The following is a 12172-nucleotide window of genomic DNA, read 5'->3' as shown; positions in this document are numbered from 1 at the left end:
CCCACTGCCACTTGACACGGTTTTCCCCTCCTTCCCTCCCCATCCTTCTGCAGCAGCCACACTGGTCACTGGAGCCTCAGGGCCTTTGCACTGGCTGTTCCATCTGCCCCAGTGCTGTTCTCCCAGACACTTGGGTGGCTCCATCATCCCTCCCTCACGTCTCTGCCCAAATGTCACCACTTCAGTGAGGCCTTTCTTGAACAACTGATTGAAGACTGTGCCTTCACCTCTCTCCTCCTTCATGTCCATTGGACTAGAATCGTCTAGCGCGGCACGCCAGACCCATATGTATTTGGCTTATTGCTGCTTTCCCCATCAAAACATGACCTTGATGGGAGCAGCGTCTGTCTCCGTCACTGCTGTAGCCTCAGGGCCTATGGCTGTACCTGGCACACAGTAAGAGTGCAGTGAATGTGTGCTGCTTGAACAAATGAAAGCCTCACACTGCAGCCTCCTGGACACCTGTCCCTATTAGTCAGCCCAGCTTCCCACTGGCTTCCAGCTAATGGTCTCCTTTCAATGCCTGGAGGGCTGAAGCTGGACTCCAGTGTGGCCCATCTGTTCCCAGTGCCTTCATTGGCCCAGGGTACTACTGCCTCTACTTCTACAGCCAGGCAACCACTAATCTGTCTTCAGTCTCTATGGATTGGCCCATCCTGGACATCTCATATAAATGGAATCACACAAAGTGTGACCTTTTATGACTGACTTCTTTCATGGGGCATCATGTTTTCCAGGTTCATTCATGTTGTAGCAAGTGTCAGCTCTTCATTCCTTTTCATGGTTACATAGTATTCCATCGCATGGATTTGCCACATCTTATTTATCCACATGTGCTGATTTTAATACTCCTCACTCATTGCAATTCGGTGAAGCTTCTGCAGATGCGTTACTCTGCAGCGAGATTCATTCTAGGCTCTGGGAGACCTGGGAGGACCATAAACGTCTGCTGAGGCCTGCACACATTCTTAGAGAAGGTTTAACAGTCTTTTAATCTCGGACTTAACGGTTCAAAAGCAAAGGCTTTAAAAGCAGTCCGTGGAGCTAAAACCATTTTCACCATTTGGCTCTGTGGACTGGCCCAGGGAGAAACCTTTCTGATGTTCTTGGCCAAACCGAGAAAAGACAGTAGCAAGGATGACCGAACGGGTTTTTCCTATTTAGCAAAAAGCACACCCACCAAAGAAAAATCACTAAACACGGCATTGATTGGGAAGGCAGCCTTCAATGAATGATATCATTCCAAGAACATAAATCTTAGTTTGTATGATTTATTTATGTTAAAAAATCCACATATGATGTTGGGGTTTCAATGGCTTTGTTTAAGTGATAGTTTTTCCTTTTTAGTGAAAGTTGGAGCAATGATAAACAGCTCCAGCTGTAAAAATGAAAGGCGGAGGTGAAGCTGAGGTGATTATTACAGAAAAATGCTGAGTGGGGAGGGGTATTTGGCCCTTCCATCCTCTAAAATGAAAATTACCCTCTGCCACAATGTGCCATGAACAATTACCTGCTGTTTATTAATTGACCTCTTTTAAAAGCACCACATTTCTACAAGAAACTGTTATTTCTCTAATGTGAAAACTGGCTTATTCGTGTTTATTAGAACAACTATGTCCCATGTGGTCCAGGCTTAGTGCACACTTAACTGACATGCTTTTTTTTTTAATGGCACATTTGATGATTGGAAATACCTTCCTAGAAGAAGCCCAGACACTCAGCACGACTTGCTTGGAGTGTTAGTTCTAAACTGAGCCCCCAAAGCCCCTGGCTGGAGCATGTGACCTCTCCCTGACCGCAGCAGCCACAGCACAGCTCTGGATAGCTGCTCCAAGAGTGGGTGCTGGGAAGGAACGGGGCTCAGGACTTACCAGTGAGAAGCGGACTCAGGAAATACAGACTCCAGTGGATGAGTCTTTCTGGACCCTGGCAAATAAGTGTATTGGTCATTGTCAGAAGGACGCGGGTGACCAAGAGGCCAGAGCGCCCTCTGGGTGGCATGACTGTAGTGGTGCTTTTGTGGTGCTCACACTCCCAGCACCATGAGAGCCCCAGGAAAGGGTCCCAGGCAGGGAGCTCTCCGCAGAGGCACCTCTGCCACCCTGCACACCCCAGAGACCGCCATCCCTGCAGTGTAAGTCATCTGGGGCTTTGTGGTCAGGGTGCTCTTCCTCTGAGTTCTGCTTCTGCCTCTAAGGACGGGTCCTTGCCTAGGTTGCTCAAGCCTCTGAGCATCAGTTTTCCCATCTGTAAGGTGGGCACAATCACAGCACCCACCACAGGACTGGGAAGGCCACACAGCCCCCAGTTGCAACCCAGGGGTGGGAAGTGAGCAGCACAACGCCCAGCACCCTGCCTGGCACAGCACCCAGGCCAGGGAGCCTGTGGGTGGACCAGCTTCTCTCCTAGAACTCTCGCTCTGCCATGGTCCCCGCCCCCACCCCCCATCCTGCTGGGGACCCCTGAACAAGCCAGCTTCCTTTTCCAAACACACTGCAAGGGGCCTGGGCAGCTGCTCACTGCTGTGTCCTCGTCACATGGTGCTAGCATTGGCTTACTGAACATAGGACGGCCCTCTGAGACCTGATGGATTATGGAGGTTACAGAGGGGTGGCTTGGCCTCAGGTACTCACCACAGTCCCTGCCCCAGGCTGCTGCCTCCACACCACAGCGTCCTGCAAGGTCACCCTCATCTCCCTGGGTCTTCCCCTGGGCTGAAACAGCCTGTGGAAACCCCAGGGAAACCTACTGGTTCAGCTCTTCAGTCATTCACTTGTGACTCATCCATTCTTTCACTGAGGACACAGCACAGCCCAGCCTTGGGACAGGTGCTGGAGCTTTGGGTAAAATGCCTTGGAAGCTTCAGGTCTGATGGAGGAGACACCCTCCTGTAGATCTGATGGAGGAGATACCCTTCTGTTTAACTCATACCGTAGACTCAAGGCTCCAGGAGCACTGAGCCTTGCAGCGCCTCCTGCGTGAGGAAAGGAAGGAATGAGTGAATGGAAGGGAAGCGCGGGCTTCAGTTGCCAGGAGACCAGCTGGCCCTGAGACACCTCCACCCGACTGGCAGCACCAGGGCAGGACAAGGTCAGGAGGCTGGGGCTTGAATGGGAGCTCTGGGCCCCTGAGCCAGTTAAGGCCTTCGTGGATAAGTGGAGCAGGTGGCTCCTGGGGCACCTGTCCTCACGCCTGGCCCCAACTTGCCCTCTCTGTGTCCAGCCAGGAGATGGTTACCTTCTAGGGCTTCAGCTCAGGGCCTCTGGGAGTAGCGCTGGGTTCTGGGAGAGGAAGTGCAAGAGGGCAGGTGGGAGGGAGAAGGGCTCCCTGCCTCTCCAACAACCTGCAGGGCTCCAGGAACTGCAAGCCACTCACCTGGGTGCAGCTGCCCCACTACAGGGCCAGGCTCTGCCGCCACCGTTCTACCTTGGGAAATTGGACTCCCAGGAAGCTGGAGGGGGCTGCCCGAGGGTCCCAGGAGACAGGAAGCAGAAGCTGAGCTTGAGTTCCTCCTGTCTCCCCGCTCCCCCAGCTGTCTATGGGCTCTGGGGTCCCAGCACAGAAGGGTGGAGAGGGGAGGGAGGCTGATGGTGTGGGAGGGGTGGGTCACTCTGTCTCACCTCAGTAGAAGCCTTCCCCTCTTCCCTTCTGCCGCCTACGGGAGCTGCCCTGGGTGTTCCCCTTGTAATTCCACTGAAGTCATGGGGGAGGGGCGGCTGAAGGCTGGACCTGCCCTCTTCACCCCAGTCCCCAGGGCAGGCCCCACCTAGGTCCTCAAAGAGGTGACCTGTGGGGGCTGCAGGGGGCACTATTCTGCACACAGGGGTGTTCCTGCCACTCAGGGCCCCTGCCTTGATGAGGAGGCCCAGGGACCCAAAGTATGGGGGTGAGGGCGCCCCGCAGCACGGCACCGGCTGAGGGGACTGGATTCTTGAGTTACCTGTGCCTGGCTGCTCTCTCCAGCCCCCGGGGCATGGGCGCCGGTGTACTGGCGGTGGGGGCAGGCAGCCCTTTCCCAGGAGGACGCCCGAGTGATTCCATCACCTTCGGGTCACACTACAGAATTGGTCATTTTTTCCCTGCCTGGGGCGATCCTGGTCTCTGCTCTATTCTTGCCGGCTCTTTGAGCCGTGTCTCGACTGCCACCACCGCTGCGATTACTGGTTTAGTAGAAAGCAAAGCTCGCAGGGATAGACCTTTGGGTGTCCCTCTGGACACCCCACTCCCCTCGGATCCTTCCCCGTAAGTCCTGCCCCAGGAAGTGGGAGGCCCAGAGGTGAGAAGGTCTGCTCACACCATGGCCCCCTGCTCCCCACACCCCACCTCCTCCGTCTACACCCAGAGGGGTAGTTTGTGCAGGATCCCGAAGCCTCAGCTCCCCAGGCCGTGCTGCGGGGCCTCGCCCAGATGTGTGAGAACGCGGCTGCCGCCGGTGCCAAAAGACCTACGTCCTCGGAAGTGGGTACGGGGATGGCGTATTCCCTCCCGCGAGGTTCGTTGTATCTCCGGGGGCCTGGGTCTCCAGTCCTCCCCCGACCCGCTTCCCCGGCAGGCCCCGTCCCCCACCCCCAGCAGCCAGAGCGCCCGGGCGGCCCCTGCCTTCTCCCCAAATCCCCTCCACACTCTGCAGGATTTGGGGTGCTGGGTGGTGCCATCTCAGGTTCGAGTCTGCGCGAAACCTCCGGGCTTCTGGAGACCCAAAGGGACCTGAGAGGAAAGTCCAGGGCGGGCCAGACTCTGCGGTGGGGGAGGGAGGAGGGAGACCCCGGGTGCGGCGGAGTCGGCCCTCGCCCCTCCTCCACCCAGCGGGCGAGGAGAGTTCCGGGAAGGCCGGGGGAGGGGGAGCGAGGGGAGGAGACAGGGACGGGCCGGGCCGCCTCCAGAGACGCCGTGGGGCGCGCCCTGTCCCGCACGCCTTTGACCCCCTCTCAGCAAACGAGGCCCACGGGGTGGGCGGCCTTGGGCCTCCGCCTGGCGCCTTCCACCCAGCCATTCTCTCCAGCCAGCCCTGCAATAAACTCCCGGAGGAGCACAGGCGCGCCTGGTCCCATTTCACAGACGGGGAAACTAAGGCGTGGAGAAAAAACCCACCGCAGCTCCGTCTCCACGGTTTCACCTGTGGGGTATTAATCTCTCAGGATCAAGGCAAAATTTGGTTTTGAAGCTAAGAGGGCCGGCAGCGTGGGGCAGGGCGCGCTGCGGAGAGACGGCAGGAGCGGGCTTTGCAAGCCGCACATGGATTCCGGCGCGAGCCGATTCCGGGAACTGGCTTGGTGACCCGGCCGCCGGCCCGTGTCCCGGGCTCTGGGCGTTTGGGGACGCGGAAGGCGGGCTCCCACCTGGCGACTCCCGGAATGCGGCCGCCGGGCCCGGAAGGCTACGAGGCTGCCATTTTCGTTGCTGCCAGGGCCCTGCCCGCGCGCGGCCGAATTGGGATCTGAAGGCAGCGGCAGCGTCTACGCAAGCAGCGTTCTGGAGCGTCCCTCTGCCACCTTCCCGCGCGCAGTTCCGCGCGAGCCGCAGGACGCGGGCGCTGTGGGTAACGAAGTTGCTCCCGGTGTGCGCAGACCCGCGGCCCCGGGGTTGCGGGCGGCAGGAGGGACCGCCACTCCACGGCTGCGGGCGCGCGTGAACACACGGCTGAAGGTCACACGCAGCGCATCCAGGCAACGGCATTCGTTGGCGGATTTTTAAAGGTTCTTAGATCAAGAGGGAAAGCGTGCGAAACCGATTCCGTTTATTGCCCCCAGCGGCGGGGGCGCTCCCCGTTGCAGACACCCAGCGGCTCGGCCACTGCAGCGTTCCGGCCCAGTATGGGCCGCACACGAGTAGGAGTCGTTGGGGGCTTCCTGCACCTTCTCAGTGAGCCCGGTTGGGCCTAGATTCGGCTCCCTCCTGGGCCCAACGGGAGGAGATCAAGGGAATTCAGGTTCACAGTCTCAATCTCTTAAAACAAAACAAAACAAAACAAAACAAAATACTCCGGATTGGGCCCTTGAAGTGCCCATGGGGCATCCAGACACTCCCGACATCTGCGCAGGAGAGCTGGACACCCTGGTGGGGACGCCAGGACACAAAGCCGGGCAGAGGGTCTCCACTGGGGTGGCCACAGCATCGTGCAAGCCGGTCCCCGGAAGCTGCCCACCTGTAAGGGACAAGGATCCTCTTGCAATGAAAATAAGTCAGTTTCCACACATCTGGGGTTTGTTCGAAATCGGCGACATGGCTCACATTCCTGGGAAGTCCACTCCTCCCAGCTACCCACTCTGGGACCAGGAATAGGGTATCGGCTTTGGGAGGCCCCCATCTTTGAGCAGTGCAGGGAATGGAACCTTGCCGCCACTGGGTCACAACTGGGACCTGTGTCCTGTCCTCTCCAAGTATTCTGGGGCACAGGAAGGTTTCCCAGGCCTCGGGTGAGAAGAAGGTTCAAAGGGGCCCTGAAATATTGACCCCAGGGTCTGGGGGGATTCCTGTAGCCCCAGTGTGCGGCTGAGGCATGATGCTGGAGGAAGCACCCACCTCGGGTCATTTCAGAGGTCTGAATAGGGAAGAAATGGCCTTTTCCATGATTTGTGTCTCCCACCCACCCCCACCATTCTAGACCAAACGCAGGCTCCTTCCAGCATTCAGCCCCCATCGAGTCCCCTGTGAGGTATAGGGTCCAAGCAGCCCTCCTCCATGTTCCCCTCTGTCTAGTGGGAGCCAAGTCAGCCATCCCCAAGGGCCTGTGGTCTCCTGTCTCCTGCTGCTCAAGTCTGGGAGACATTCTCACCAAGTATGGGGCGGGAGAACATGCCCAGGGAGCAAGAGCCTCATCCTGGCCTGACTCAGTGGCCCACGTATTGGGGGTGGGGTGAGCGCTGGCGGTCTGGATCCCACCTGGGGCATTTTCAATCTCCCAGGAAAGCCAGTTGGTAAACCAGAGGCTGTGTGCTTCTTTGCTACCCGGAGGAGCAAGGTGGGGGTGAGGAGTGAGTAAAACCTTGACCTGGAATTCAATAGAGCCTGAGGCCAAGTATCTGAAAACCCATGGCTAAGTTCAAAAAGCACAGAGGAGCGGGAGAGAAAGGGATAAGAACCTGGTGAGGTCAGTCCATCTTGCCAGATGCCATGCCTACCTCCTCTCCTGCACACACAGCCCGAAGCAGGGCTCCCTGGGGCCTGAGGGGCTGGGGGTGGGGGCAGCTGGGGCAGCTCTGATCCTGCCGGTTGGCATGGGGCACAAGGCCTGGCCAAGCGAAGGGGCTCTCTAACCCTAGAATGCATTTGTAGATTCCGGGAGTGGAGGGCAGGCCGGCATGGTAGTTCTGCTACTCAATGGGCTTCTGGGGAACCCCTGGGGCTTGGGGGCCTCCTACTCACTAATAAGATGCTTCCTCCAGCACTGCAGGACCAGCATGTCTGGCTCTCAAACCCGGCCTTTTCCCTAAGGAATTAACCTGGTCATGGGTCTCCAGCCGTTAGAAACACTGGGAGTCTGCAGGGCTCATGGACTCCCTCTCTGCCCAGACCCCAGCAGAAGTTGGTGGTTAAAGCCCCTCTCTAGCCTCCAAGACCCCAGCTATGAAACTGGTTTTGGAACTTGACAGCAGCGTGTAGTTGTCCAGTGTAGGAGCCTCAATGTGGCCAACCCGCACTCACTGTCCGTGGACAACCCGAGGAGGTCAGTGGGAATGAGCTCACAGCACTCACAATCCCAGCGCAGGGGCCCCAGGGCCTGGCATCAGCCCCAAGGCTCTGCAGAGCTAGACTTGGTTTGAAAATTGCCCTTAGACCTTTCAGTATCAACCTTTTCCCCACTGGGCCTACACTTGCCCTACCTGTTCTCCAAGCCCCCCAAAGCCCTTGCCAGGCAGGGACACAGAACTGGGCCCCAGGCAGGACCTGCATCTGATCTTCCCTGCGTCACCCTTTTTCCCCAAGGGACTCCTCAATGCCTGACCTGCTCTCCGCTTCTACGTCTGGCCACGCGGGGGCAGGGCCTGGCCAGGCCAGGATGCAAACTCGGCCAGGGCCATGGCCTTGGGGACAGCCTGCCTGGGCTCCTCCAGCAGGCTGGGGAGACACTGCCCCACTGGAGCCAGGGCTGCGCCAGTGCCTTGCAGGTAGGCAGCCCGGGTGTCTCCCTGGCGAGGCTTGACTGGCAGCTACCCCTCCCCAGGCAGATCTGTGACCCCATCCCTACCCAACAGCCTGGCGGAGGGCAGGGACCAGATGGCACAGACCAGCTTGCTCCCATACCTCCTGCCCTTCTTCCCTAGGGGCTGGCAACAGGCCAGGGATGGCTGTCCTGTCCTAGCCTGGCCAGGGTTCTGAGAACCACCTCCTGAGCTGGAGGAGGAGGTAGGGAGAGGGCCTGAGAGAGTTGGGGCACCCGTAGAAGAAGGCCAGGACTACACAACCTTGGCATCTGTTGGCTGCCTCCAGGCCAGGAGCAAAGGGTGGGGAAGGGACCCTCTCTACAGGTGGGAGTGCTTCGCAGGCATAGTAACTTCCCCAGGCCTCCTCCCAAACCTGCGGAGGCTTCAGGCAGGAGCAAGGGGGCCCTGGGTGCAGAGACATGGGAGTGACCTTGAGTCCTTTCTAGCCAGCAGCTCCAGCCAGGTTGGGCCCACCTCGGGAGCCTGCCCTTGGCGGGGTTTAGGCAGGACAGCGCCCGTGTTCCTGGGCTCCAGCACCTCCCACCCACTGGGGTGAGCAGGTTCAGAACCGGCCTTGGCCGTGCAGAGCTGCAGCGGTGCCCTAGTTGGCTAGGCAGATCAAGATCTCCAGAGCCGGGCCTGTAAACTGAGCTGTTCTCTGCCCCAACCCCTGTAGAAAGATGGTCGGGGTGTGGGGAGGGTGGGTAAAGGGGTCGATAGACCCTCAGAAGGACGGCAGGGAATGGGGCTGTGCCATTGCTCATGGCCCTTCTCTAGGCGACACTCACCTGGTGCCAGAAACAGCAGAGGTAGCCCCCAGTGAGCGCTTCCTCCATCCGGGGCTCAGGCGGCGAGCTGGCTGCAAGACTGGGCACCCTGGAGCCGTGGGAGCCTTGGGAGCCGCATCTGGGTTCGAATCCGAGCAGGGAAGCGGTGCCGACTGCGGAGGATCCAAGGCAGAAGGCCCAGCGCACCGCCGCCGCCGGCTCCTGCCCAACCCGGCTCCGCTGGGCTTTTCCTCTGGGGTAGCGCCGGCCCCCGCGCCCCTCCCCATCCGGGGCGCCTCTGCTAGGACACCGGGGTCTTGGGGTTTCTCAGGGCTGCTGCGTTTCACCTCCTTTAACGCGGAGGCGCGGAATTGCACGTGTGGGTCTCAGTGGAGCCGCCACAGGTCTCATTACACAACAAAGGGCAGGGAGGGCACGGCCAGGAGCGTCGCGGGGCGGCGGAGAGACCCCGCATCGCGGGCGCGACCCCTGCCTCGGGCTCAGGATGACTCTGCGGCAGCTCCAAGTCCTGTTGCCGGGCAGGACTTCGGTGCTCCAGAAGGGTGCGGGGCAGCAACCCGGCCAGGGCAGCGCCTCGGTTTCCTTCCAATTCATTCTCGATTCCCAGATACTCAGATGAGAAATCCGCACTCAGGCCGTCAGGCTCCTGGGCCGGGGCCACCCTGCCTGAGCTCAGCCCGGCCCCTCCGCCGCAGCGCCTCGGAGTTTGGGGGCTACAGGGGAAGAGGAAGCGTCTGGTCGGCTCTCGTCCGAGCTGCTCCACCTGCGCCGCCGGCCTTTCCGCCTGCTACGCACCTGGGCCCCGAGAGGCTAGAGGGGAGTGTCCCCAGAGGCCCGGGTCCCCGAAGGTGGCCCAGCTCGGGCGCTCGCGCAGCCGGGTACTCACCTTGGGGGCGCGGCGGCAGGAGAGCGCGGGCGGAGAGGTGCGGGCGCCCTGGGACGACCAGCCGAGGACGCCTGGTGTTTGGACCGCTGCCCCTGCGCTGTCCCCCCGTGCGAGGCGTGTTGGCCTCCGCGGCCTCGCGAGGGACCGAGGGCGGCGGGTCCGAGTGCCGCCCGCCGGCCTGGGCAGTGGCGGAGCGCGGAGCTGGCGGCGCCTCCGCTGTTGTTTTTGAGCCGCGAAGCCCGAAGCAGCAGCCGTTGGGTGGGGGCGAAGGGGAGGAGGCGGGGGCCGGGAGGCCCGAGGGGGGCGGTGGGGCCCGGAGGGGGCTTCGGAGGAGCCGGGTTCTGGCGCTCAAGCCCCGACGCCCCCTCCAGCGATCGCGGGGCGGGGACGGGGGCCGAGGGGAGAGTGCAGGAGAAAAGCGGGCCGGGGCGACGGGGAACGCAAAGCTTTTAAATTAGTAATAAAACGCAGTAAAAGGGAGCAAAACCAGCCCGGACTCGCGTCCGAACTATCGGCGCGTGTGCCCCGAGATCCAAGGAAGTCGTGTGGAAAACCGCAGCCGCCGCCCCATCTTCGGCCCCGGCTGGGGCGGGAGCAGCAGCGCGACGCGCCGCGACGCAGGGGCAGGGTGGGGGGATAGTCACCTCGCCTCCGGGGCCACCTGGGTCCTTTTAAAGTGTCCGGGGTGCGGGCCCCGGGCGGGAGCGCCGAACACGGAATGTTTTCTTAAAGGGCCAGTTCCGAGCTGCGCTGAAAAGGGGGGGGAGAGGGGGGAGAGATAAGTGAGACGAAGACCGAGAAGGCCGAGGAGAGCCCCCCAATCCCGCGCCGAGGCGGCGGCGGCGGCGGCGGCGGCGCGACGATGAGGATGATGAATACATTGCAAAGTTTTTTTGGCCCCGGCGAGGGGTGTCAGATTGAGTGCTCTGTGCGCATGTGCGAAGGTGTCCAAACTGACAATGCTGGGGAGATGAAGATAGTGTGTGGCTGCTTCTGGACTCAAGGAGGAGGAGAGAGATTCCGCGAGCCGACACCATGCGATCCAAGGCGAGGGCGAGGAAGCTAGCCAAAAGTAAGTCTCCCGCGCTCGGCCGCGCCGCGCCGCCGGGGCCCGGGCCGCCGGGCCGGGGCGCCCGGGCCAGGGGTGCGCGTCGGGGCGCGGCCGGCGCGCCTGCGGCTCCGGGCCCCCGGCTCGGCCGCGCGGCCCGGGGGGCTGCTCCGCCTCCCGCGCTCCGGGGCGACCGGGCTCGGCGCGGAGGCTCGGGGCGCCCGGGCCGCGCGCTCCCCGAAGGCGCCGGCCCCCTCCCCGCCGAACCCCCTCCCCCCCCACCAGTGTCAGGCGCTCGGGCCCGGGAACCCGAGGCGCGCGGTGGGGGCCGGGGAGGGGGGCGGAGGGGGAGGGCCGGGGGTGGAGGGGAGCGAAAAGTGAAAGTTAGCGAAAAGTTGACGAAAGGGGAGAGCAACTTTTTCCTCCCCGCTCGCTCTCTCCCTCTCTCTCTCCGAGTGGCTCTCAGTCCTGGTCAAATCATATTCCGGGCTTTTGAAATAGTGGGCGCTAGAGCACCGCCTTTGGCGTCCGCCAGCCGGGCGCAGAGGAGGGAGACCCCGAGCCGGGGAGGGGCGGAGGAGGGGGCGCGGGCCGGCGCCCACCCGGCTCCGCGGGCGCAGGGGCAGGGGTGGCGACGGCGGGACAGCCGCAGCCACTTGGGGAGCAAAATGGAGACTTTTGCCCGGGCTGGGAACTGTGGTCGTGAAGTTTATCCCCGGCTGTGCCCCGCGTGGTGGAGGGCGCTCCTCTGGGACGCCGGCAGCCTGCGCGGGCCGCCGGGGCGACCGTGCCTCCGACAGGAGGGTCCCCACTCGGCCACCTCCGGACCCGCCGCTGCCGCCCTCGGGCCCGCGTGGACCCCTCTGTACCCGCTTGCCTGGCACAGCCGGGCCCGGCGGGGACAGAGCTGCCCCGGCCAGACTGCCTGGTCCTCGGTCTTACTTTCTCTTTCGCTCCGTCTCGGCCGAGCCCCGGGCTCCGCGCGCCCCGCCTGCCGCCAGCCGGTCCTTGCCGCGGGCCGGGTGCTCCAGCCACCCGCGCCCTCGCCCGCCACAGCGCCTCCGAGCAGCCCGCGCGCACCCCGCAGCCCCGGTCGCCGGCGCCATCCGCGGTGAGGCGGGCGGGCAGGTGGGGACAGGCGGCGCCGCGGCTCGGCCAGCGCGGCTCCCGCAGCCCCGCCGAAGCCCCGGCTGCAGCGAAGCGGCCAGCGCCGCGCGGAGCGGAATCGGCGCCGCCTGCTCCCGCCGCCCCCTCCTCTGCAGGCCGCCCGCCCGCCCACCCGCAGAAGAGGCGCCCGGGCCGCTCC

At 62.3% G+C, this 12172-nt stretch overlaps 2 protein-coding genes and 1 long non-coding RNA gene across 10 annotated transcripts in view; 1 reads left to right on the top strand and 2 right to left on the bottom strand.

Annotated features, from left to right (window-relative positions):
- Positions 1-1229: 1229 nt before the first annotated feature.
- Positions 1230-4414, bottom strand: LOC129009755 (uncharacterized). 3 transcript variants are annotated; one of them, XR_010125368.1, is made up of 6 exons: positions 4324-4414; positions 3941-4160; positions 3376-3461; positions 2634-3281; positions 1872-1926; positions 1230-1378 (listed from the first exon to the last, which is right to left on the bottom strand). It is a non-coding gene; the product is annotated as an uncharacterized LOC129009755 (long non-coding RNA). The 3 variants fall into 3 exon arrangements; XR_008492842.2 differs by having other exon boundaries at positions 1234-1378; positions 2634-2974; positions 3238-3461; XR_008492840.2 differs by having other exon boundaries at positions 1232-1378; positions 2634-3461.
- Positions 4415-5715: 1301 nt separating this feature from the next.
- On the bottom strand, positions 5716-10855 carry LOC129008568 (collagen alpha-1(III) chain-like). The gene is made up of 4 exons (XM_054440988.1): positions 10777-10855; positions 10468-10568; positions 9819-10264; positions 5716-9645 (listed from the first exon to the last, which is right to left on the bottom strand). Exons 1-4 carry the CDS (start codon positions 10853-10855, stop codon positions 9264-9266), a joined length of 1008 nt encoding a protein of 335 aa, XP_054296963.1. The 3' UTR covers positions 5716-9263.
- PRDM16 (PR/SET domain 16) overlaps positions 10613-12172 on the top strand; it is a 364158-nt gene continuing 362598 nt past the window's right edge. For all 6 annotated transcript variants that reach the window (XM_063660225.1, XM_063660224.1, XM_063660222.1 and 3 more), the window contains exon 1: positions 10613-10890. In XM_063660225.1, the coding sequence (XP_063516295.1) occupies positions 10854-10890 (37 nt within the window). In that variant the 5' untranslated portion in view covers positions 10613-10853. The remainder of the gene's footprint in view (positions 10891-12172) is intronic.

The sequence above is a fragment of the Pongo pygmaeus genome, chromosome 1, assembly GCF_028885625.2.
Source record: "Pongo pygmaeus isolate AG05252 chromosome 1, NHGRI_mPonPyg2-v2.0_pri, whole genome shotgun sequence".
In the NCBI taxonomy this organism is placed as follows: domain Eukaryota; kingdom Metazoa; phylum Chordata; class Mammalia; order Primates; family Hominidae; genus Pongo; species Pongo pygmaeus.
Note: the sequence above shows the minus strand (reverse complement) of the source record. Positions and strands in the feature narration are given on the sequence as shown.